The sequence below is a fragment of the Stenella coeruleoalba genome (assembly GCF_951394435.1).
Source record: "Stenella coeruleoalba genome assembly, chromosome: 8".
NCBI lineage: Eukaryota > Metazoa > Chordata > Mammalia > Artiodactyla > Delphinidae > Stenella > Stenella coeruleoalba.
Window position 1 is genome coordinate 55,906,022 of NC_137154.1, and position 24,031 is coordinate 55,930,052.

At 48.4% G+C, this 24,031-nt stretch overlaps 1 protein-coding gene across 1 annotated transcript in view; it reads right to left on the minus strand.

Annotated features, from left to right (window-relative positions):
* The window catches only part of TENM4 (teneurin transmembrane protein 4), a 2,953,681-nt gene that overhangs the window by 52,620 nt on the left and 2,877,030 nt on the right, over nucleotides 1-24,031 (minus strand). The window contains exons 35-39 of the mRNA XM_079930721.1: nucleotides 20,731-20,992; nucleotides 17,713-17,980; nucleotides 14,960-15,103; nucleotides 12,052-12,301; nucleotides 1,949-2,181 (exon numbers count right to left, since the gene is read on the minus strand). Coding sequence (XP_079786847.1) covers nucleotides 1,949-2,181; nucleotides 12,052-12,301; nucleotides 14,960-15,103; nucleotides 17,713-17,980; nucleotides 20,731-20,992 — 1,157 coding nt within the window. The remainder of the gene's footprint in view (nucleotides 1-1,948; nucleotides 2,182-12,051; nucleotides 12,302-14,959; nucleotides 15,104-17,712; nucleotides 17,981-20,730; nucleotides 20,993-24,031) is intronic.

The window sequence follows — 24,031 nt, forward strand, 5'->3', positions numbered from 1 at the left end:
TTGGCTGCACAGGCTAATAGAAGCAGTCTGTCCCCTGATTAATTACTTCATTTTGTTCTCCTTTTACTGTGCTATATAGATGGACATCTTTTCTCCTCCCTGCCGCACAGTGTCTGCACATTGTGGTACCCTTGTCATTTCTATCTGGGTTAATTACAGGCTTTGGGGAGACTTCACTGTCACTGCATCTATGCGTGTGTATGTGTTTGTGAGGGGAGGGTGGAGAACACACATGTGGAGAGCAACTGAGAAAAGATTTTGAGAAAATAAAAATTCTCAGAAAAAACTGTTTTAATTCTAAGAGAACAGAAGGTTGCGACCAAAAGGGCTCTCGGGGACCATCTGCCCAATCCTTACATTTACTAACGGGAAACCTGAGGCCCAGAGAAGGAGGACACAAGAGCCGGGAGTGGCAGAGCAAAATTGTAATGCAGGGTCCCTAAGTGCAAGCCCAGTGTTCTTTCCACTCCAGGCTACTCTTTCAGTATTAGGAAATCACGATTAGGAAGGGGATTAACCACAGATGTCACAATATTTACCCCGTGGAGTCACCAGCTGACCACTTCACATATGAGGTAGAGACATATGCTATTAAATAATATGATACATTGTATGCTGCACATACAATATAACAATTATAATACGAACTACTCATTTATGGGATGTTTATCACGTGCCTGGTACTACTGTCCTAAGCAAGTATTTACATTCCTGGTAATAGTTAATCTGTACTACAACTGTACAGTGTATTTCTATTTCATAGAGGAGGCAGATGGGGCTCAGAGAGGTTAAGCAACTCACCCAAAGTCACACAGCTATTAGGTGGCAATGTGTGAATTTAAATACAGGACTCCTGAGTGTGAAGTGCACTGTGGCTTTTTGGAGGAGTAAGTCAGCTTTCATTTGAAAACCTACAGCTTTCATTCAAAACCACGCCCTGAAATCTGGCACTATTTAAAAAAAACTATCACTCATGACATTTTTATAGGACATCATATGAAATATATTAATTTTGACCCTCAGAACAATCCCAGGAGGTGGACACAGAAGACTATTACTCCTATTTTATTGTTAAGGGCCATGTGGCTTAGACACTATAGGTCATTGGCTTTAGGGTCTGTAACATGGTAAACATACACTGATGGGTGTCTGTTGACAATGATGGCATCTCCTCGAAAAAGCTTTCTCAGTCTCTTGGACACAGGGACCTCCCTTGGCTCTGGACTCCCATGCACAGCTCTTTTTCCTTGCGTCTCAGGGAGCACTTCTCCCCCTTTCCCATCTGAGAGATTCACATTCAAGTATTATTTTTCTGCTACAATGAACTTATTTATGCAAGTACATTGCACTGCATGCTCAGTAAATACTTGCTGAATGAGTGAATGGAAAGTGATTGTGGGTATGAAGCGGTCCAACTTTTTGAAGCACTCAGAATTGAAGCTTAGAGTTAACCCATCCTATAGCACATGAACATGTGCAAAGATGATACACTGCCATGTTTTTATCAAACAATAGCATGAAAGGTAGCATAAATATCCAGCAGGAGGGTATTGATAACTAAATAATGGGATATCCATTTGCTGGGATAATATATAGCTATTAAAAGCAAGTACACCGAAGACTCTTTAATGACATGGGGAAACATTTGCGATATATCACTTAGGAAAAAAAGTAGGTTGCTAAAACAGGTTGTTTAATGTGATTTCATTTTGTTTGTTTCTGGTGAGCATTACATGCACAAGAACACTTAGAAAAAAGACTAGGGGGAAAGACAGGAAATGTTAACTGGGAAAATTTCTGGCAGGTGGAATTATGACAATTTAAACTTTCCTCCGTAGAGTTCTTAGCGTTTTCCAACATTTTTTTGTAATAATAAACAGATATGTCTTTTGGAAATGGAAAATACCCCAATAAATGTTACTGGGAATGTTTAAAAGCAAGGCCTTACCCCTGGGGTTGGTCAGTGTGGCTTCCGTGGCTTTTCCACCATCCCCACAGCGAGTGTCATCAAAGGGGAGGCACTGGTCACCTGTCCCCGCCACCACCTCGGAGTTCTTGACGAGGTCCTTCACCACCACGGTGGACTTGATCTTGAAGACCCGCCGGCTGTTGGTGTCCGAAAGGAAGACAGCCCCGCTCGTGGGGTCTGTGGTCAAGTAGTACTTGTGTGCTGGGCTGTGACTGGAAAACAAGGACACGACAGTTAGTGAGCACTTTCTTCTTTCCTAACAGGCAGCCGGAGATGCATAACTTGAGTCCAAGTAAAAAAAGTCTTATGGGGACAATGTCCTTATTTGGGGTGATGGTTGCCCAATGTTTCTGACCTCTCTGGTTGGCCTAACTATCCCTCCCACCCAACTATGAATGCAAATGCCTCTTGCCAAAGCCTGTGATGCCCAGTGCCATGCCCATGCCAGGTGCTCAGTAAGTGTTTTCTTAAGACTATCCGTGAGGCTTACCAGAGGTGGCCGGTAAATCCAGACCAGAAACACGAAGACTCTGACTTTAAAAAACACTTCAGAACAAAATGACACACAAACACCTCCCCCACAGCAGCCCCACCCCCATCTGGGGACTGATGGCTAAGGCCTCGGCCTGACTGGACACCAACCAGTGTCCATACCATCTTCTGTGGACGCTCATGTGACACTTATCAGGAGCCCAGCAGTCTCCCTAGTGCAGACAGACATAAATGAATTGCAGGATTAGTTTGTAATTTGCAGCAATAGCCAAGGAAGAACAAACGGAAGAGAGGAGCAGTGCTGGGGATAGCTCTGATGCTGGAAAACAGCCACAAAGGCAAGGCTGTGCTAACAGAAGAAAGCGAAGCTAGACCACGACTGTACAGAGGGCTTATGGAGACAAGGCACCACCTCTAGGCACTGGGCAGGAAAACTGTGTGGGCTTTGGGGTGAGCTCAGTCTGGGTTCCAGGTCTAGCTTTGTTATTTCCTGGTTCTGAAACCTGGGCGAGTTACCTGGCCTCCTGAGCCTCAAGTTTTCTTCATCTGCAAAATGGGGATGTGAACAGCTCCCCTGCTGGTGTATTGGGAACATTATATAAAACCATGTATGAAAAATACTCGGCAGATACATGGCACGTAGTACTTAAGAATCATAATCGGTATTTTAATTATTAGTCATTATGTCTGTTTTTGCATTTGGAGAGGACTACAGAGTAGGTATCTCTTATTAAGGCTGAATTTTCCTATCACAAGGTATGATTTACAATTTCTTCCAGGTCTAGGCTGGACTGGAGTCAGACTCATAACTCCTGGGAAGCTAACGATCGGTTCCTGCACGTGGCCTGATCAGTCCCAGGGCTTCAGACTGCATCTAAATATTGCTAGTCTCTGGGACTCCAAGTCTCTGGAAAATCTTCTGATTCAAAGGAATAAGGAATCTCCTTCTGTTCAGCCTGGACGGCCTGGCACTGGCCATTTTCACCGGACGGTGGGACACACACCATGCTAGGGGATTCGGGGCACAGACTGAGCAGTGTCTAGAGCCCCAGCAAAGTAGGGGCACTCTATACCCCTGCAAGGTACAAGTAAGAGGACCAGAAGAGACTAGAAAGAAGCTATTTTGCATCTCATCAGGCATGCAAGTTTTGGGTCCTTTTGAAAAACAAAATTTTATTTTACAGGTTACTGGGTTTTGAATTACATATGGAGACTGCGGCACTGTAATCTTCAGTGTCAGGTTCTCTGAAGGTCTTAGTCTGATTGTTCCTCATCACACCCATCCCTTGCTTTGGGCGGTGTCTTGGGGGCTGGCCAAGCCTCCAGACTCAAGGCTTTCCTTCCTGTTTCCTCTCCCTGAATACGACGAAGATGCCATGCTCTCCTCCAGCTGTCCTGCCTCTCTAGTCCTGACCCGCCTGTCTCATGACCTCCTCAACAAAGGGCAGGTCTCTGCCTGCAGCCCGGGTCCTCCCCTAGCCATTCCTCCCCGATCTAACCCCAAACCCAACACGTCACCTCAATGCCTTCCCTCCCAGGACCTTCCAGGACCCTCCATGTCTTACAGGCTCATTCAGACTCCTCAGCCTGGCAGCACACAAGGCCCCTCGTGCCCGGCGGCTGCTCTGTCCTCCCAGCCTCTTTCCTGCCATTTCCTCACAGACCCCCTGTGCTCAGTCCCTCAAATGCGCCATCACGCCCCTTTGCCCCTGCTCTTCCTGTTCTGGGGAATACCCCGGGCCCCCTCTTTCTTAGCCTGCTGAACTGCTACTCATTCTTCAGGTGTCAGCTCAGATGGTACCTCTGCTGGGAAACCTTCCCTGACTTCTCTTCCCTGAGATTCATATCTGTTCACATCTGGGTTACAGGACACTTAACGTAATGCTGTGGCTATTTATTTTTGTGTCTGTCTCCCAAATACTTGGTGGGAAGAGACGGGGTTTTATTCTTTTCTGTATCTCCAATGTTCAGCTTGGTGCCTTCTAGCCCACAGCAGTGGACGGACTCTCCATTTTTAGTTTATTTAAACAGCATTTTCAATCAAATTACTTAGCTTTTTTTTTTTTTTACTTCTCCTTTGGGGGTGGTGGTAACAGGAGAGAGGTCCTGTTTATCTTGAAATGTCCCCTGTGACCAGCCCTATAATGCAACACAGATTTAATCTTCCCAGATGGCACTGATTCTGGCTAAATAAGATGCAGTGACCTTAGATCCTACTCTGCAACGCTGGGGCAGCCTTGATCTTTCTGCTTCCTGATGACGGCTGGAGGAGGGGGTGATTCCTTCATTTCTTCGCGTATCACACTCATGATAAATGGTTGCTATCCACCTTGGCAGAAAATAGGTCCTTGAGGGAGTCTGGTGGGGGGGCCCTGTCCACTTAGATTAGCCTCCGCCCGAGGTTTCAGCTGACGTCTTTCTGCACTGCCCTGGGGAAGTACCACTTAGGTGACGTTTCTCAGGTCCGTGAATTCCAGAAGAGGGTGGCGTGGTCAGGATTGTCCTGTGGCCCCTCTTTTGTGCTCAAGGACAAATGTGCGGTTGGGGGGGTCAGTTAAGTGCAGGGGAGAAAGCACTAGCTTTGAACTGAGAGGATGTGGGTTCTCCCGTGGGCAAGTCACCTAAATCGTCCAAGCGGTAGGTCCCTCAGGGTCGAATAATGGCATCTCTGCTCTGCTTTGCTCACAGGATTGTCATTAGGAGTGAATGAAATTATCCAGCTCAACGGCCCTTTCCAGTTGGCAGAGAGCTCTTGGATAATCTTCAGCTCACTTCTTCCTCAGGCCACCCGCACCGGGAGCAGCGCCTGGACCCCTCCCAGGAGCAGCGCGACCAGAGCTGCCCGCTGCTGGTACGGAAGCACCTGCTACTACCTCCAGGTGCCAATTTGTCCCAGACACTGTGCTAGCATTTTATATGCACAACCTCATTTTCGTCACAGCTACCACAGAAGGCAGGTGCTTTTTATTTATTTATTAAAAAAAAACTTTTAGAAATGAGATGAGAGAGGTGAAGTGACTTGAGCAATGCCAGAAACTGCTAAGCGGCATGATGGATGTCCATCTCTGATGTGCTGGACATTGAAGTCTGTGTTCTTTCTACTTCCCCACACTGCTTCTCAGGGCCTAGAAAGCTCCACTGCCTTTCTCTCCAGGGCACCTGCTCATGTCTTGGGGTTTAGCTCCAGCATCACCTCATCTGGAATACCTACCATTCCTGGATTCCTGGGACCCTGCTTTTCCCTCTTTCTTTTGTTGTGGTCCCACGAGACCCTCAGCAGATTATACTTTTAGTACTTCTGGCACCTTAAGACCCTTTTCTGCTTAGCTGTCTGCCTCTTCAAGGACATCTTGGCCTCCTCAAGGGCAGGGCCTGGCTTCAAGTCCCCGGTGCTTAGCACCGGGCTGGTGCAGAGCTAGCGTTCCAGAAAGGCCTGCTGAATTTATGAATCAGCGAGTGAAGGATGGTCCACCTGTCTGGGATTAGAGACAGGAAACATCCACCGCTAAGGGTCTTAGGGTGATGGTTGTGAATATGGCTACACATCAGGTTCACCTGGAAAGCTTTTTAAAGAAAGCCTCACGCATCACATCCGAAGGGCCTGGGCATCTGTCCCTTTAACATCAATCACTCCAGCGATTCTGAGGCACAGCTGGATTTGGAAACCATGGCTTTAGGAGCAGTGCTTTTCAAGTTTTAATGTACCCACGAATCATGCTAAAATGAAGACTGCAGTTCAGCAGTTCTGGGTGTGGCCTGAGAGCCTGCATTTCTAACGAGTTCTCAGAGGATGCCGACGCTGCTTATCTGTACTTGGAGGAGCAGGGCATTACTTAGAATACTCTGCAAGCCATAAATGCATGAGACGGGAGATGGCCTAACTCTGAGACCCACGCCTGGTTCTGTGGACAGGGACCGCATCTGATCCGATTCTGAGCCCCGGTATCCTGAGGAGGGCTGCGTATAGAATACGGTCGTTCTTTTCTACTTCCTTAAACATAAGCCTGGTATCTCTGGAAGCTACGAAAACCTTAGAGGCTATAAGGTAGCAATCCTGAAGTTACTGAGCTACAGTGAAGCCTCACTCTGCCCTCTTTCTGGACAATGTAGGGAATTTCCTAGTAGGAGCTGTGAGCCCAGAAGTCTCTTGGGACGAAAGGCAATCTATTCCCTGCTTGTGAGTGAGCATTCTCCCTCTGTCTCAGGATAAGATCCGCTTGTGCAAAGCAGCGTCCTTTGCCCACATCATGTAGCAGCCCTGGCAGAACTTGATTCACTGGTTCTCGGAACAAGTGGGAAGAGCTTGAGCACTGGAACCACACAGACATGGTTTTCAAATACCAGCTCCACAACCCATTTGGTAGGTGACCTTGGGCAAATTACTTCATTTCTCTGAGCCTCAGTTTTTTCATCTCAGCAATGGGGATAATCACATCTATTTCAAAGGGCTACTTCAGGACAAAATTCTATAAAGAATGCAAATCTTTGAGCACAGTGCCTGCTCTATTAGAAAATAAAAATGCCCAATTAAGGGCAGCTGGTCACCTTACGAAACCTCCAGAACATTTATGTTACTGCACAATGGAAAAGACAAGTATGTCATACTTAATACTGTCTGTCTAACCTATTTTCCTAGGCAATTAAGGTCTCTCTCAGAGTTAACATAATCTGTGTAGCTGGGTTTGATGGAGAACTGAGTTCAAATGTACTTCTGAACAACAGGCTTCAGACATTCCTCCGTGACGCTAGGGGAGAGATCTGGGAAGAGGTGAGGATCCTTGTTCCCTGAAGGGACGCAGGGAGGAAGATGTCCAAAGGACCAGGGTGGGGGTCTCTGTGCTGAGCATGTCCAGTATGGTAGGCTGAATTGAGGCTGTAAAGGTCAAAGAAAGAGACACACACCCACAGGCTAAGGGCACCAGCCTGGAGCCAAATGCTATCCCTGGAAGCAGCTGAACAGTAAATGCTAATGGACGAAGAGGACAAAATTGTAGAATTTCTTTAATCTACTTCTGGCATTTACTGATGGGAACACTAAGGCTCTGAGAGAGGAAGGGATTTACCAATACCCAGGTACCAGTTAAAATCAGAGCCGGAGCCCTGGTCTTCTCCCTCCTGATTGTCTTTAGAAAACTGGAAGGCAGAAAAAAATTCGGTTTTTCCCTTCCGCTTCGGTTCACTTTCTAAATAGGTTTTAGCACGTGAGAAAACAATGAATTGAGAGAGGGCAGGAATCCAGCCCTGAAATCATACCATGGATACCTCAAAAGACTGCTAAAAGTCAGAAACAAAAGGTACCAAAAACACAACTCTCTCAATTTATAGATGATGCAATTGGAAACCAGAAAAGCTAAGTGACCAGCCCAAGGCCGCATGAATACACAGCAAAGCTGCACAAGGGCCCTGGCTCCTAACTCTTCCCGGCTAGGTCCCCCTGTACCCCGGCTGTGTCCCAGGCAGTTACCACCACTGATTGGAGGTTTTAATGATAAATGCTAGGTTTTCATCCAAGATTTTCATACGAAATGTACTGTGTTTTCTATAAAACTGAACTTGAGGGCACATACCAATTCATAGTTCAGTATCATCCACACAGAGATCTTTGGAAATCTCTTTTCTATTTCAGTGTCAGGAAAAAATATTCCTCTGCTTAGAAGTGGGCATATTTTCCCACTTCTGATGATGTAAACCATGAAAACAATTTTGTTTTCCTGTTTAATCTGGCTTCCAGGAAGCTCAGAGTCTTATTTGATGTGTAATCACATATATGTGTTTCCTCCTTTTTTCTCTTATTCCCAAACTCTACTTAATTTACTTTAATACATGTGTCTTTGGTTGTAAGAGGACTGAATTCCTTTTTGGGGAAAAATGGAGACATAATCATCATCATATAATTGTTTGGATGATGATAATAATAGTAATAATAGGAATAATAATAAGAAATCATTAGTGCTCCTCTCTCCAAGGGACATGTTATTATCCTCAAATTAGAAACTAATGATCAGACAGATGAAATAAGTTTTTCAAGGTCACACAGTTGGGGAGCTTCCGTTTTCTCATCTGTAAATTGGGTGTATCATGAATACCTACTTCACAGGGTGGTTTGGGGGTGAACTGCTATAATCCAAGTAAAACACTTAACCTTCTCTCTGCTACATATTAAATGCTCTCTACGTGTTATTATTAGTATCTTAAAAGACTATATATGATTGTTACATTAATACTATATCTAATTATATCTATATAGTTATTAATTACATTAATAACTATACAGACATGGACATAAACATTATTGTATTTCTGGGTCTGCCTGACTCTTTCTACCATCCTTATCCCAAGTAAGCACCACCCCATGTGCCACTCTGATCTGAGCCACACGTGAATAACTGAGAGTCACCTAGGTAGCAGTGCGAGCCACATCCCCATCTGCCATGGCTACTTTCAAGTCACCCAGCTGTGTGTGAGGCTTGGGGATTCTGAGGTGACCACTACTCAGGAGTCAGACGAGCGTCACAATGACAGGGGATGCTGACAGGCAGACATTCCTCCCGGCGTGCCTGACGAGGACCATTTCTGCTTGCCGCAGGGTCACTGTGAGCCTACGCGACACATCTACTCTGTGACAAAGTTCCTGTTTGGGGGTTGCTCCCTTTGGGTGGTCTGTATGGTCTGGAAATTCCCCCATTCTCTCCTTGCTGGCAGACCTTCTGGAGAGGTCCCCTAGCAACCCAGCCTCCAAAGCCAAGGCACCTGGAATGCCCACAGAAATACAAATCTGAAGCCTGTCTTCCAGGATCTTTGCCTGAATGAGACATTCTCAGGACTTCCCACTGTGACCCTCCAAGTCACTCAACACAGTCAGGATAACGTCATCATTCATTCTGAGGATAAGCAGACCGGGGTGTTCAAATTACTATGCCAAGGTTAAAATTTCCCCCTATTACTCAGTCTGTCATGTCCACAAACAACCAGATTAAGTGCTGCACTTTGGTAGAGATGAAAGGAGTTCAGGCTCTCCCAACCCACCCCCACCATTATTAATGACTTTCTCTCACTGTAGCTGATTCACCCCCAATCCGATCCAATCACACAGGATTCGTTTGCCATTGAGCGATCTCAGATTGACAGGTGCGGCTTACCATACAGCATGCAACAAGGCAGGGGAGAGACAGGAAATTCTCCAGCGGTTGGCTTACCTATGTCTGAAATCTTTATTTCTGACAGAAGACAGGAGAGCGGGGAATAGAAGAAAGAATGAAGTGTTAGCAGCACGGTTAGAAGCACTATTAGCAGCCTGAAAACTTGACAGCAATGGTCCTGTACGATACTATAATAAATAAAGACTTAGCAGCTCCGACACTGATCTATTTCATATTGGCTATTACTTGTCAGTGAGCTCACTTATCAGCAGCTACGTATCACAGAAGAGGCATGGTTTCACCTACGTCAACACTGCTGACTTACGGGAAGAGGATGAGGTTGACCCAAGCTGCTTTCACCAGGGTAAGACAGAGGCTGGAAGAGTCGATCCCCTCCCCTGTACAGAGAAGCACTCCCAGAGATACACACACTCAAAGCTGCATCTCTGGGCTTCCCTGGTGGCGCAGTGCTTGAGAGTCTGCCTGCTGATGCAGGGGACACGGGTTCGTGCCCTGGTCCGGGAAGATCCCACATGCCGTGGAGCGGCTGGACCCGTGAGCCATGGCCGCTGGGCCTGCGCGTCCGGAGCCTGTGCTCCGCAGCAGGAGAGGCCACAGCAGTACGACAAAAAAAAAAAAAAAAAAGCTGCATCTCTGTGTGCACACTGCCCAATGGAGAGCTGCGTAGCCCACCACAATTCTCCTCGGAATAGAATACAGAATTGGAGATACACTCTAATTAGAAGGGAGAGGGTGACACAGAGAAACAGGCCTGGGAAAAAAGACTGGAAGAAAATATACCAAGATGATAGTATGTCGACAAATTTGTTTTTCTTTCCAAATTTAATTTACTCCTCCCTTCCTTACCCACTTACCGTCTTTCACAATCTCCCCACAGCTGTGGCAGGGAGACAGGGAAAATGGGGGTCGCTTATTTAAAAGATGTGAAAATGGAGGCCCAGAGAGGGTAAGTGGTCCAGTTCTAGTTTCTCTGCCAAGGTGGGCTGACGCCGTAGCCCACGGCTCTTTCCATCATGGCACGGGAAAGAGAGAGATACTATGAGCAGCTGACTAAAGCAAATACACTGAAGAGCTCCCTCTTCTCTGGCAGATGTCTACACTGGTCAAACTCATAAAAGAGAGAAGAAAAGGCAGCTAATATCCCATCAGCGGCTGCTTCCCATTCAGCCTGACACCTGATTTCCCGTGAGTCTACAGATTGTGAGCTTCTGATTTTCTCGTGGCCAAAGACCTTCTCCTTCCTTGGTGCCTGTGTGGGTCGGTGAGTACCAGCACCCTCATCTCGAGGGCCGTGACAGCTGTGGTCAGCCAGCGAGCCTTCCCCTCCTCTCTCGCGTGTGCTGCAAGGTGAGGCTCTCAGCGGGCACCTACCTCCCGGGAATAACTAAGCATGGCATTCAGCCACGGTGGTCCTCACCGGGCCATGTGACGATTCTCGGGCGAGGCAGACTGCGTGATGGCCTTCTGGGTTGGGCCTGCCAAGCTGGGCCTTGGGCAGATTCCTTAAATTCCCTGAGTCTCCTTTATCTTATTTGTCAGGGCGATAGTAATACATATCTTGCAGAACTGTTATACTAGGCAAATAGAAGAAGCCTCGCAAAAAGAGAGTTTCCTTTTCCCCTGGCTGCTTTCCAGCTCAAGGGCCCGTCCGCTCACATGGACCCCAGCCCAGGAAATGGGCAGATCCCAATTCCTAAACAGTTGTGAGGAACTTGGTACAATTTCTCCTGAAAGCGAGAGTCGGGCTCCCCCATCTCTAACCACAGCTTCTCTATAACCCTGAAACCCACCCTGTGACTGGTCTGGTTCTGAAAAGATCTGGTTTAAGGAGGCACAGAGACATCCAACATATGAGGCCCTTCCCCGAGCTGTGAGTGTGGCTGTGCTCCATCCCTCATGGTCAGAATGGGGACAAGCAGAGGCTGACAGCTGGCTCTGCTGCACCTCTGCGTCTTAGGAGCAGCCCGTGGGTCTCATCTCAGTGTGGGGCAGCTGCACGGAACTTCTCCTAACTCCGACGCGTGTTAAGTAACAGGGCCAGGCTTGCTAACACTGGCACCAGGGCCTAGTCCGTGACACCATCCCTTGTCCTTATAAAAAGCCTCATGTGATGAATTCTGATCAGTTTGGTGCCAGGAAACAGAAGAAAGATTCAAGGGCTTCCAAGGGCTTCTCGGTTGCCGGCAGCCTTCTACAGCATCTGGATACCAAGATATCTCCCTGTCCCAAGGGCAGTCTGTCTTCATTGCAGTGCCCCGTGCAAAGCAGCGCCTGCTTCCCCAGAGCCCCCAGCTCACAGTTTGGCCTCTGGGGCGTGACAGGTGAGGCTCTGTCCTGCCCCCTTCTCGGGCTGGTGGGTCACGCCAGGTGGACCCACAGGATTGCAAAGGGACATATTAGGGACTGTGAGGAAGGCCTCACCTTACATACCTCAACTCCAGGATGTTGGTGACGTTCCCGGAGGGGAAGATCCTTCGGATGTAGTTGAAATCTCCCACGTAGAGGCTCCCGTCGGAGCCGCACGTGAGGGCCACGGGGGCCAGGAGCTTGTTGCCGTCGGCAAGGCCGTTGCAGCTGGGGCAGGAGATGCTTCTCCGGCGCCCGTTGCCCATGATGCTCCCGATGACAGGAGGCTGCTGAGACACAAACTGGTTCTCCCCGTTCCCTTTGTGCAAGATGCCTGGGACAAGGACAGAAGAACAGAATCACTGATGGAGCAGGAGACGGCTCTCCCCTGTGGCCGGCCACAGGGTCGCCTTGCAAAAGCAAGGCATGCCAGGTCCCTGCCTACCATTTCCAGACTCATCTCCCAAGGCTGCCTCGCTCCATAATGAAACCCAGGCCATCCTGGACAGGCCACACGGCTTTGCTGATTGAATTCCCAGGACAAGTGTGTAAGACAGGTGCCATTATGCTCCCTGTATTAACAGGGGAGACCTGACATCACACAGATGACAGCAGAAGCGCTTCTGAGTGCTTCCAAGCTCTGAATCATTCAGCCCCGCTGCCTCTCAAATGGACTGAACACACCTCACGTGCCTAGTCTACGTCTCCATCACGGCACAGAATTCTTTATTGCACTTATCTGTTTTCTCTCTTTAGAGTGAGACCATTTCATGTGCAGAGACAATGTCTTTTCCCTTCTGTATTCCCACGGCCTAGCACAGACCTGACACAGAGTAGATACCAGTAAATGTTCATAGAAATACACAAGTGAAACTTCCAGACTCTTCTCACTGAGGTGGAGTCAAGAGACGGGTTTTTATCTGATTTTGATACTAACGGGCTGATCCCAGATCTTGCATGGGTCTCTTCAGTGCTTTAACTGCCCTTGGGCCTCAGTCTCCCCACCAGCAAAATGAAGGGATTGACCTCAATGCCGCGCAAGCTGCATCCCATATCCATACTGTCTCTTCTCAGGCCCAGCTCATCCTTTAACTCCTGTACTGTTGCTACAGCCTCCTAACTGGACTCTCTGCCTCTGGCCTCACCCCTTCCATACTGAAGCTTTGAGTGAGTTGTGGTTTTTATGGTCACAAGAATCTTCTCCCAGGCTGTCATCTGTTAGCTTTGCCCATTATTGAACAGACGTCTTTCATTTTTACATAGTCTAATCAACCATTTTTCAATTCTAATGTTCGTGCTTTTTTTTAGGGTTTTAGGGAGTCCTTCCCTGAGATCATAAATACATTCTCCTGTATTTTCTTCTATTAACTTTAAAGATCTTTCAAATTTAGCTCTTTAATCAAACTTTTAAATTTATTTTGTGTACAGTGTGAACTGAATTTTTTCCTCCACACATGGAGCCCGTTTCCCCCAATACCAATTTCTAAAACACCTATCCATCCTCCGTTGACGTGTGATGCTCCCTCTACCACATATCATGTATACATGGTGCGTGGCAGGAACTTGTACCCTATCCACCCTGTCCTCCTTCTGTAGTTATAGAACTGTGCTGTTTAGCTGGACGTGTGACTGTCTGGAACTGACTACAATCCCCAGCTTCCTCTGCAGCTACACTTGGCAGGTAACTGGTTAAAGGTGTGGAAGTGGTGTGGGCAGCTGCTGGGAGGTGTCGCTACAATGGAAGGGGCTTGCTCTCAGTCCGTTTCCTCCCTCCTGCTGGCTGGAAAGTAGATGTGAAGGCTGGAGCTGAAGCAGTCACCTTGGACCATGACCTTGGGGATGGAGGCCTGCAGAGGTCTAAACCAGCCCCGGATCACCTACCTCCAGACTTTCAGGTGAGTGAGAAACAAACTTTTACCTTGTTTGCAATTCTGTTATTTTAGCTTTTCTGACACTCATGGCCAAACGTAGTCCTAATTACTACTCACAGGTCAGTTTCTGGATGCCTTGTTCTATCCCATGGAATCTATTTCTCTGTTCCTGTGACAGCACCACACAGTTTTACGTGTTGCAGTTTTCCTAAGATATCTTAACATCTGGCAAGTGCCTCTTTTTTTTGTTCTTATTTTAAAGACTGCCTTATCTATTTACAAATCTTTATTTTATTATAAACTTTAGAATTAGTTTTTCAACTCCCACACCCCCCAACCATCAAAGCGGTGGCTTTGATAAGCATTCTTGCATTTACAGATTAGGCAGGAGAGATCTGACATCATTACCGTGTTTACCTGTCCCATCCTGGGACACAGTCAGAGAGGGCTATCTAAACTACAGATCCGACTGTGTCACTTGCATGCTTTAAACCTTTCAGAGGCTTGAGATCTGCCTCTGGACGGAGTTGAAAGTTCTAATCTTCTTACCTGGCACTCCAGCTGCTCAAGGCCCTGGCTCTGGCTTTTGCTCTTCCCTTCATTTCACCCTTTGCTCAAACCACAATGAACCTTCTCTCCAATTACTCTTCTTTCAAGCTTCAGTGCTTTGGCACATGCTGTGCTCTCTGCCTACAAAGTTCTCCCTCCTTGACATACAGGGCTAATCCTATAGACCCTTTGCGACTCAGCTCAGAAGTTCTCTCCCAAGAGACACCCTGCTGAACCAAGAAGCTGAGTCAGGTGTTCCTCTTCTACAGCCCCCAGAGTGTCCCCGGCTCCCCTCTGTGACGGCACTGTCCCTGGCACAGTGTGGAAACTGCCTGGGAAGTGTTTGTCTCACCCAGAGTGTAAACCCTTGAAGCCCTTCACTTCTGCATCCCTGCTGCCTAGCAGTGACAAGGTAGCCAAGGAATTACCCGTATTAACGCTTCTGACCGACTGATCACATATAACACTCCGTAATTTGAAGTGTGTGTTTTTTTGCCTCGCAGGGAACAAAGCATATGAGAGAAAAGGGTCACACCGTGGCCTGGTTCCTGAAATGGTACTAATCCACTCACCACTTTGGATGTTGAGGGCATGATGTTTGTCCAGGCTCCATCCTCCCAGCTTGGAAGCATCGATTTCATAGCCCTGTAGCACTGTTGTTCTTTTTTCCCACAGGATCAGATCTGGGCAGGATTCATACTCATAACCCACAGAAACTGTAGAAGACAAAAGGCACAAAACGCACCGGTGAGCAAAGCCTCTTCTTTGGCTTTCGATCTGCATGCAAGGCCCCTGCTTGTCTTTGGTAGGAAAGGAAGAAGGATCAAATTCCTAAGTGGCAGCCAGACCTATGGGCAATACTAACACTGGGAGGCTGGGCCTGAGCATCCTTTTTGGAGAGCAATCGTACATCATCAGGAAACATTAAACGAATGTTCTAAATACTTTATGAAGGACCCAGTTGAAGGACCCAGGTGAATCGATTCCAGGGAAATAATCTTTAGTATGGAAAATACTTTAGGCACTAAAGCCTTCACTGCAGCATTATTTATAATAGTGGAAAGTTGGAGGTAATCTAAAGGTCCAAAGGGGGTGAGAGGTTGAGCAAACCAAGTGTATCCACCTGAGGAATATTATGCAGCCACTGGAAATTACGGTTATGAAGATCACAGGGTGACATGGAAATGTGCTTACGGGGTAATGCTGAGTTGAAAGGACTGGTTATATACGGTATTAAATCTCTGTTAAAAAAAACTATACATGAAAAAAGAAAATAAAGTTTAATGTTAACAGGTAGTTGTATTTTTTTATAGAAATATGTTTGACTTTATTTCTATTTTTTGGTCCACTTACCACATTTTATTAATGAACATGATAATACTTTAATAAAGAAAAAAATTAAAAATCATTTATAATGAATACATGGAAAAGGAGCTCAGTTAGGGAACTTTGAAAACTAGGAAGTTGCTCAAAACTTGAAAATCCCTGGTTTTGCTTTTGTTTCATAAATCCAGGCCTCCTGGGGCACTGGGAGGCAGGCTAACCATGGCAGGCTCCCTGAGGCTGGGTTTGTGAAAATCCCAGTAACTGCCCTACGGAAAGGAACTGGCAGAGACAGGAATGCCGTTTCTTCCAAGTATCTTTCTGTGTAGATGCTATTTTCCACTGGGCAATGCTCTATCACATGATCAAGACAGGAATTAACAATTGGGCAGCCCCTTAAAGTTTCCTTTAGGTGCCCTGAGAGATTGCTGGCCCGCTATGGCAGGAGCGAATGCATTGGAAGATGTCCCTGTGACCTCTTCCCTATGACCTTGAGTCCCTTAAGCAGACACTCTGCCTCCTACTGGTCCCCTGTCATCTCAGGAAAGCAAACCTCAGCCCTTGACGTGTCTGTGCAGAGAGACCTTAACTGGCTGGTGGGCACTTAAATGTGCTCATTTCATCTAAAGAGGTAGTAAGACTTCATGGAGTTTGAAGAGACCATAGAAGTAGTTTGGTTTACAGAAGGGATCGTAAACAGTGACGGACGGCATCTTTGCTCCCAGTGTACCCTGTGGGGTAGGGCAGGATGCAAACCTACAGGGGAGATCGTGGGTAAATCCAGCTCAGCTCCTTCCTTGTGTGGCCTTGGGAAGTCACCTCACCTCTCTGGTCCTCAGCTTCCTCATGCAGAATATGAGGACAATTTCTGACTCACAGGGTGGTTGTAAAGATTAACCGAGATACCACTGTACAGGGAGCACATCACCCAGAGCAGATGCTCAACAGACACTCCCTTATTGCCTGCCTCCCTCCCTCCCTCCCTCTTTCTCTCTTCATTACTTCTCATCTGCTTCCTCACTCTGCCTTTGCCAGGTCTAGAAAGGGAATGAAACTGGAGTGAGCTTCAAGTTGAGAGGGATTTCCTGGGCTGTTACTCTAAGTGCTTGGAGGACTAGCCCTGCAGGGGTCAGGACTGCTAACAATCCGGCTCTGAACCCTTCGTGGAGCCTTGCTCTCAGCCGGAAGCTGAGATGAGCGCAGCCAGCCCTGGAAGCCCAAGGTCCGAGTGGGGCTGGGACTCCAGGTGAGGCTGTTGTCACCTTCTGCTTCATGTTAGAGAAAAACAGCAATAACATCAACAAAGGGACTCTCTGATTGGAAAGGAGGTAAAGAGGCCAAAAGGCCTTTCTGATGAGGGAAGAATCTTAGCTCCTGCACCTCAGTAAGACTGAAGAAACCCAGAAGCTCCAGAGTCCCCTTTTTTTTTTTTTTTTGCGGTACACGGGCCTCTCACTGTTGTGGCCTCTCCCGTTGTGGAGCACAGGCTCCGGATGCACAGGCTCAGCGGCCATGGCTCATGGGCGCAGCCGCTTCGCGGCACGTGGGATCTTCCTAGACCGGGGCACGAACCCGTGACCCCTGCATCGGCCGGCGGACTCTCAACGACTGCGCCACCAGGGAAGCCCCAGACTCCCATATTTTTAATGGGTAAGTTCAGGCCCAACGGCTGGGAGTGGGGGCAGGGTTGGGGCAATGTCCACATGGCTCTATCTCTGTGGCACCAGCCTCTTTCAGCCCATCACATAACACCACAGTGCTCTTCAAGGGCCTTTTTGGTTTTGTAACCCTCTTTTTTAACTGTCAAGTTTTCCACATGCAGGTCTTTGAGTACTTTCTTTTAGGTCATGGATGGTCACTGAAAGGTCCAACTAGACCTTAGGTATTTCTGAGAAGAGAAAGGGAGGAAGAAAAAACAAGGGAGGTGGAAAAGGAGCCCCGTGCCCCCAAATCTTACTGTCTCTCTGAGGACGGCACTGAGGCCTGCGGCTGGGAGGCTTACCGAAGGCTTCCGAGAGCCCAAACACCTTCTGGTTGTAGACGTCTGTCTTGTCCCAGATGAAGTAATAGGACAAGTCTGGGGCTGCAGCGAACCACTTCCTGAAGAGGCGGCCCTCAACCGCCACCATGAGGTGGACCTTCATGAGGTTGAAGGGGATGGTGCTGTGGGTCAGGCTGATCCTCAGGACAGATTTGTAGCCGGGGGTACGGCTGCTCAGGTAGCTCAGCCTCATCTTGCAGCCAGAGATGGCGATTTCCTCCTGCAAAGCCTAGAGAGACAGATCACAGCAGGTGACGGTCACAGAATCACTGGTGGAGGGAAGGTGGCCACAGTCCCACATACTCTGGGTGTTCAAGAGGCAGAGAAGGATGCAGAGAAGGAGGAGGAGAGAAAGGGAGAGGAGGAAACAGAGTGTGAAGGGTAGGGCAGGAAAGGAAGAGAAGGGAGGGAGGGGTGTGGGAGGAAAAGGAGAGTCAGAAGGCCTGCTTTCCGGGGCAGCTCTTACTCGGGACATCCCTGCTCCATAAGCCTCAGCTTCCTCCTTTCAGCAGGGATGGCGATGCTCATCTCGTTGCATTAATGAGAGGATAACACGTGTAAAGTATTTATCATACTGTCAGCTTTCATTCACTAGCTGTGTCATCCCAGAAAACTCATGGAACCTCTGAATCTCTGTTTCCTCACTGGATTAGTCTGATGACTGGGTAAGGTCACATACATAAAGTGCCCAGCACATAACGGACACTCAGTAAATGTTACTAATGATGACGGTGCTGCTGGTGCTGGAAGCAGGGGGCCCTGGGAAGTTCCCTCCGACCGATGTGTACAGGTGGCTCAGCGAGAAGGCCTGCTTCTCTCTCAAAACTTTCCTAAAGGAAGATCTGTTACAAGTGGCTTTCCTCTTCAGGAAGGTACACAGAGGCTAGAGATGTGGACCGAACCATTATGCAGGGTTGGGAACACAGACTGCCAAGGACCTGCAGCTAAGGCCCGCAGCTCATCAGTAGAAAGAGGACAGATGGGCTGCACGGAGTCTGCATGCTCCAAGGCTGTGCCAGAGGGGCAGAGTGGTGGGAAAGGCAGTGCTTTATCTACTGGTGCAATGGGCTCAGCTCCAAGATGGGAAGCTGAAATTAATGCCAAGATGCCTGGGCACATGGCAAAAGTGGAGAACTTTGATTGGCTTGATGCTCTGGGCTCTGTTTCAAGAAGGGGACGTTAAATCAATTGAGGCTAACGTATCCATTAAAAGGACAATGATTATTTTACCCTCGTGGTCACAGGGGAACTGGGCCTTCACAAAGAAAGCCTCTTCCTTTCAGTCTGTGTCACAGATGGGTGTGAACTCCCACCCCAACCCATTCTCCTGAACACACGACATTTTTCGGGATTGGGCCTACACCAAAGCAATCTTCCTAAATTTCAGCTCACAAGTTCTAGGCAAAGCCGGGCTTGAGTGCCATCAGATGCTGTCATAAGTATTTACTCTCCTTAACATACCCTTCAAAATGTACATCTCCCTGTACTTGCAAAGGGTAGCCAATGACAGGACTGGGAAAACCCAACAGTTTGTTTTCACGTATTTCATGAACCTGATAAGAAGCAAGGTTTGTGACCCAGCTGGGCTCGTAGACACCCAGCCCGGGGAGCACTGTAAAGAGAGGGGGACCTTTCACCTCATTTGTTTCGAAGTTCCTGCTCCTGGGGAGACGTCTCGCTGGAGCTAAACCAGTGCTGAGTAACAAACCTCCCCTCCCCAGCAAGCTCCGTCTCCGCTGACAACCATTCCGTGAGAAAGGTCAGCCTGGGAGTGGAGACAGGAGACAATCGCTGAATGTCTGCAAAGGAGTGAGGTTTCAACCTGTGGCTGCAATGAGAATTCCGAAATGGTTGTGTTTCCTTCTTGAGGGCCGGCGTCTGAAGCCACTGAACAGGGTGCAGCGCAGAGATGTTCCCGCTTAGCCCAGCAAGAAATACACACACAAACGTGTCTAAACACCCCGCTCCGCCAGCACCGGAGATCATTTATCAGCCTGCACGTCGCCAGAGCTCTCATGAGGACGGCGGGATGGCTGGGGCTTCTCCCCCAGTTTCTGCACTGCCATCCCTCCTCCTCCCCAGGCTTCGTTTCTGCCATTAGAAATTGGACCGGGATGGCAGAAGAAATTCAGGTCCACACAGCTTTGTTAGGCAAAGAATCCATCTTGGGTTCTATCAGATGAAAATGCATTTTTCCAAATTACTTCCTTTTAATGATAATGAAGTAAAGCACTTGCATGTATCGATTTGAGCCAAAGCGCTCATTAACTGGCATGAAGGCAGTGTGTGTAAAATAATCTAATAGTAATAATGTTTAAAATTCACCGAGCACTTAGTAGGTGCCAGATATCGTGCCAGGTATCTCATACACATTTCCTCATTTAATCTTTAGTACGATGCAAACATTTGGGACCCTCTGCCTCACTCCTCTTGGTGGAAACTACCATTGCTATTTTTCTTTTTTTTTTTGCAGTACGCGGGCCTCTCATTGTTGTGGCCTCTCCCGTTGTGGAGCCCAAGCTCTGGACGCGCAGGCTCAGCGGTCATGGCTCACGGGCCCAGCCGCTCCGTGGCATGTGGGATCTTCCCAGATCGGGGCACGGACCCGTGTCCCCTGCATCGGCAGGCGGACTCTCAACCACTGTGCCAGCAGGGAAGCCCCTATCATCGCTATTTTTAACAGAAATAAGGAGGGGCGGGGGAGACAGTGGAGGTTGGGGAAAGGAGACGTGGAAGTGAACTGGGTGGCGGAGTGGAGAGGGGGTGGGAATTTATTATATGCTGGAGGGTGCCAGGCACTTCACAGGGCTCACGTGTATTAAGTGTGTAAGGGGGTGGCCATCATAGCCTCACAGCACGCCGGCTGGGGTCTGGATGGTGGACTGATGGGCTGTCTCTTTCCCCTGTCTCTGAGATCCTCCTCCACCTCCCGAATGAAATAAAGGCATGGAGAAATGCAGTTAAGAAAGCTGGGTATACCTGAATTTCCGGAACGATGGGGCCTTTCTCTGCACAGGAGCTGGCGAAGGACGTCAGTGGGGAAGGAGACAGGACAGGGTTGGGGCGGGCAAAGTTGCTCAGGTCACAGCTGGGAATCTCATTCTCCTCCTGCCGCAAGATGATGGTTTCCATGACAAAGAAGCGATCCCAAGGCAGCCAGAGGGTGTGCTCCTGTGTGATGAAGGGGGCCCGCTCGAACCGCAGGATGATGGAGATGCCGCCATTTGTGACCAAGTCAAAGCTGTTTGGGAGGGGAGGGTGAGAAGGAGAGGAGAGGGAGGAGGGAGGGGCAGAGAAAGGAGAAAAATTACACCGAAGGATCTGAGCACTTGTTGAGGGAGACTCTAAAACCTGAAAGACTAAAAAGAAAAAAACAACCTGAAAGACTTGACCGCGGTCACAAACAGTGACAGAGGTTCCAGAAAGCATTATGTCTTTGAAAGTGATTCACCGTAGAGAACCTGCCAAAACCAAATAACAACCTGCTTTGGGGAGCCATTTGCTAGGACACAGGACCGCTGATGAGCCTCTGCTCGGGTGCCCCTGGTACTTAGGGCGTCTTAGAGCTGAAGCCCAGTGAAAATTCATCAGAATAAAGCAGAACAAACCCTGCCCTGGTGTTAGAGCTCTAAGCCTAGTCCTGGCTCTGCCGTGGGCTACTGTGTGACCTTGGGTAAGTCCTTTAGCCCGTCTGATTCTCAAGTTTCTCATCTGTAAAAGGCAAAGGTTCAAATAAATTATTCTGAAGTCATTAAGATTCTATGACTCTACAGCAATTGTATCTCTGATTATGATACTCAACCAGGCCTTTGGAGTTACAAAATAGCAAGGTAGTTTAAAGACGGGCACAATTAGAATCACCGTAACTTAGAAGTGAAAGAGGAACCAGAAGACTGAGTCCCAACCTCCCAGTTGAGATGAGATCTCCGTGGCTGTGCCCCTGAGAGCTGGTCACCCAGCCTTTGTTCAGTGCCCTTTGGGGATGGCCAGAAACTTGCTGGCAGCTCTGTTTTTGGTTCTGGCATCTTAACTCCCATCACCTGCAGACAAACCTGGCCGGGCACTTGCCCATCCAAGCCTTAGCATGGACCTTTTTTTTTTTGAAAATTCAAGGAAACTGAGTTCCCAGTTGTACACTCCATGTTTCTGACACTGAGCGTCTGATCTGAGGGTTCAGCAGCTAGGTGGTCAGAGGCCAGATGAGCTCACATTATAGAAGATGGGAAAGGAGGCCCAGGTGTAAGCCCAGCTATGTCACTAGTCCTGCAGGCTGGGTCTGCTTTGCCAACTAGAGTGAGTGGTTGCTACTTAAGACCCCATGTTCGATGTGCAGCAAGATTAATTCAGACCAGAGTTTTGTGTCCTTCCCCCACCCCATCAAAACAGAAGTTTAAAATCAAGTAACAGTTGAACCACTAGGTCATCTGACCTAGTCCCCTCTCTGAATCTGATGCTTTAGTTCCTTCTACAGAACCACTATCAAGGGGCTATTTGGGTCCTGTCTGCACATTTCCAGCGACGAGGAGCTTGCTATGTCCGCAGGGAGACTGTCCCATCTTTGGTTATTTCTGTTAGTAGACTTTTTTAGGGGGGTGGGAATTGAGCCTGGGTCCCTCTCTTTTTTTTTTTTTTTTTTTTTTTTTTGCGGTACGCGGGCCTCTCACTGTTGTGGCCTCTCCCGTTGCAGAGCACAGGCTCCGGACGCACAGGCTCAGCGGCCATGGCTCACGGGCCCAGCCGCTCCGCGGCATGTGGGATTTTCCCGGACCGGGGCACGAACCTGTGTCCCCTGCATCGGCAGGCGGACTCAACCACTGCACCACCAGGGAAGCCCGGTCCCTGTCTTAATAGCTCCTTAGCCACTGGGACATGTTCTACCTGCTAGGGTGACTTCAAACTAGTCTTCCTCTGCCTTTGACAGTCCTTTAGGACTTGAAAACAGTGATCCTGTCCACCTGTCACCTCCTGGTGATGTCTCTTTGGACAAAGTCCTTTAGCTATTACTTTTAGGATGCATTCTCAAGGCCTGTCCTCATCTTGCTTTTTTGGATGGAGGGCTTCTGCTAACTCCTCACCCACTCAGAATTCCAGTCCCCTCCCCTCCAGAATCCCACTGCACCATGTGCACTTCTCCTAACAGCCCACATCACACTGCACTGGAATCATACATTCACTCACAGGCCTGGGGACACTGATTCCTCTCAGCCTTTCCAGAACTTAGCCCCGTGCTTGATGGTTATAGTTTATAGAATGAACTCATGAGTGGCGTTGTCAGTTTCTTCTGAATTGACTGTATACTAAACACTCTAAGTTATTTCTTCCTTTGGCTATTACCGTAAGTCAGCCTCGGGGTAGATGACGCCCTCAGATCTGGGTCCCCAAGCTCCAAAGCCTGACTCATCTGTCCTTTGCAGATGCTTTTCATCTGTTTTGCCTGCTCTTCACTCGGCCCCTTCTAGGCCCACGTAACCTTTGAGTAGAGGAAGTTGGCTACCATCGTTCTTCAATACATAATAATAGAGAAACACCAGGGAAGGTGTTTATTTTCAACTAAGAGTTCAGGTTTTGGCTTTCCAGAAGAATACCCAGGGCTTGGGGAAAATACCCAGGGAACAGAACCGAACAGCATCTGTACTTCGACAGAACACTTAACTGTCAAATAGAAGTTTGGCCTGACTTACAAGCTCCCTTCGTGACAGGATGAGCGCTGACAGGATGAGCGCGGGGAGGGAGTGAAGACAAACATGAAAAGACATATTCTCAAGGCCGTGAGCCAGGTGGGGGCAGCTGGCCTAGCCAACAGCGGGGTGTGATTGGCTCTTGCCAAGAGCCAGTCCTGCCCATCTGGAGGGAAACCTTGCTGTGGACATGGGCGTGACACTGACCTCAAAGGGAAGGCCTGCTTCTCAGATGAAGCCCCAACAGTGAGGGCCAGTCCGAGCACTGCCACTTAGTCCACAGGTGAGTTCCGTCACCTGTCTGAGCCTCAGTCTCCTCATGTGAGATGAAGGTGACAATCATCATCACTTGGCAGGTTATTAATAAGACAGATGAGATAATGGCCGAGGAAAGCACTGGGCTCCATTCCCTGGGCTTCGTGCTCTGTATAATCCCATCTTTCAGTTCAATGAACCTGAACTGCTTCTCCTGTCTGCTATTTTTTTTTTCTTTCAGTATGTGGGCCTGTCACCGTTGTGGCCTCTCCCGTTGCGGAGCGCAGGCTCCGGACGTGCAGGCTCAGCGGCCATGGCTCATGGGCCCAGCCTCTCCGCGGCATGTG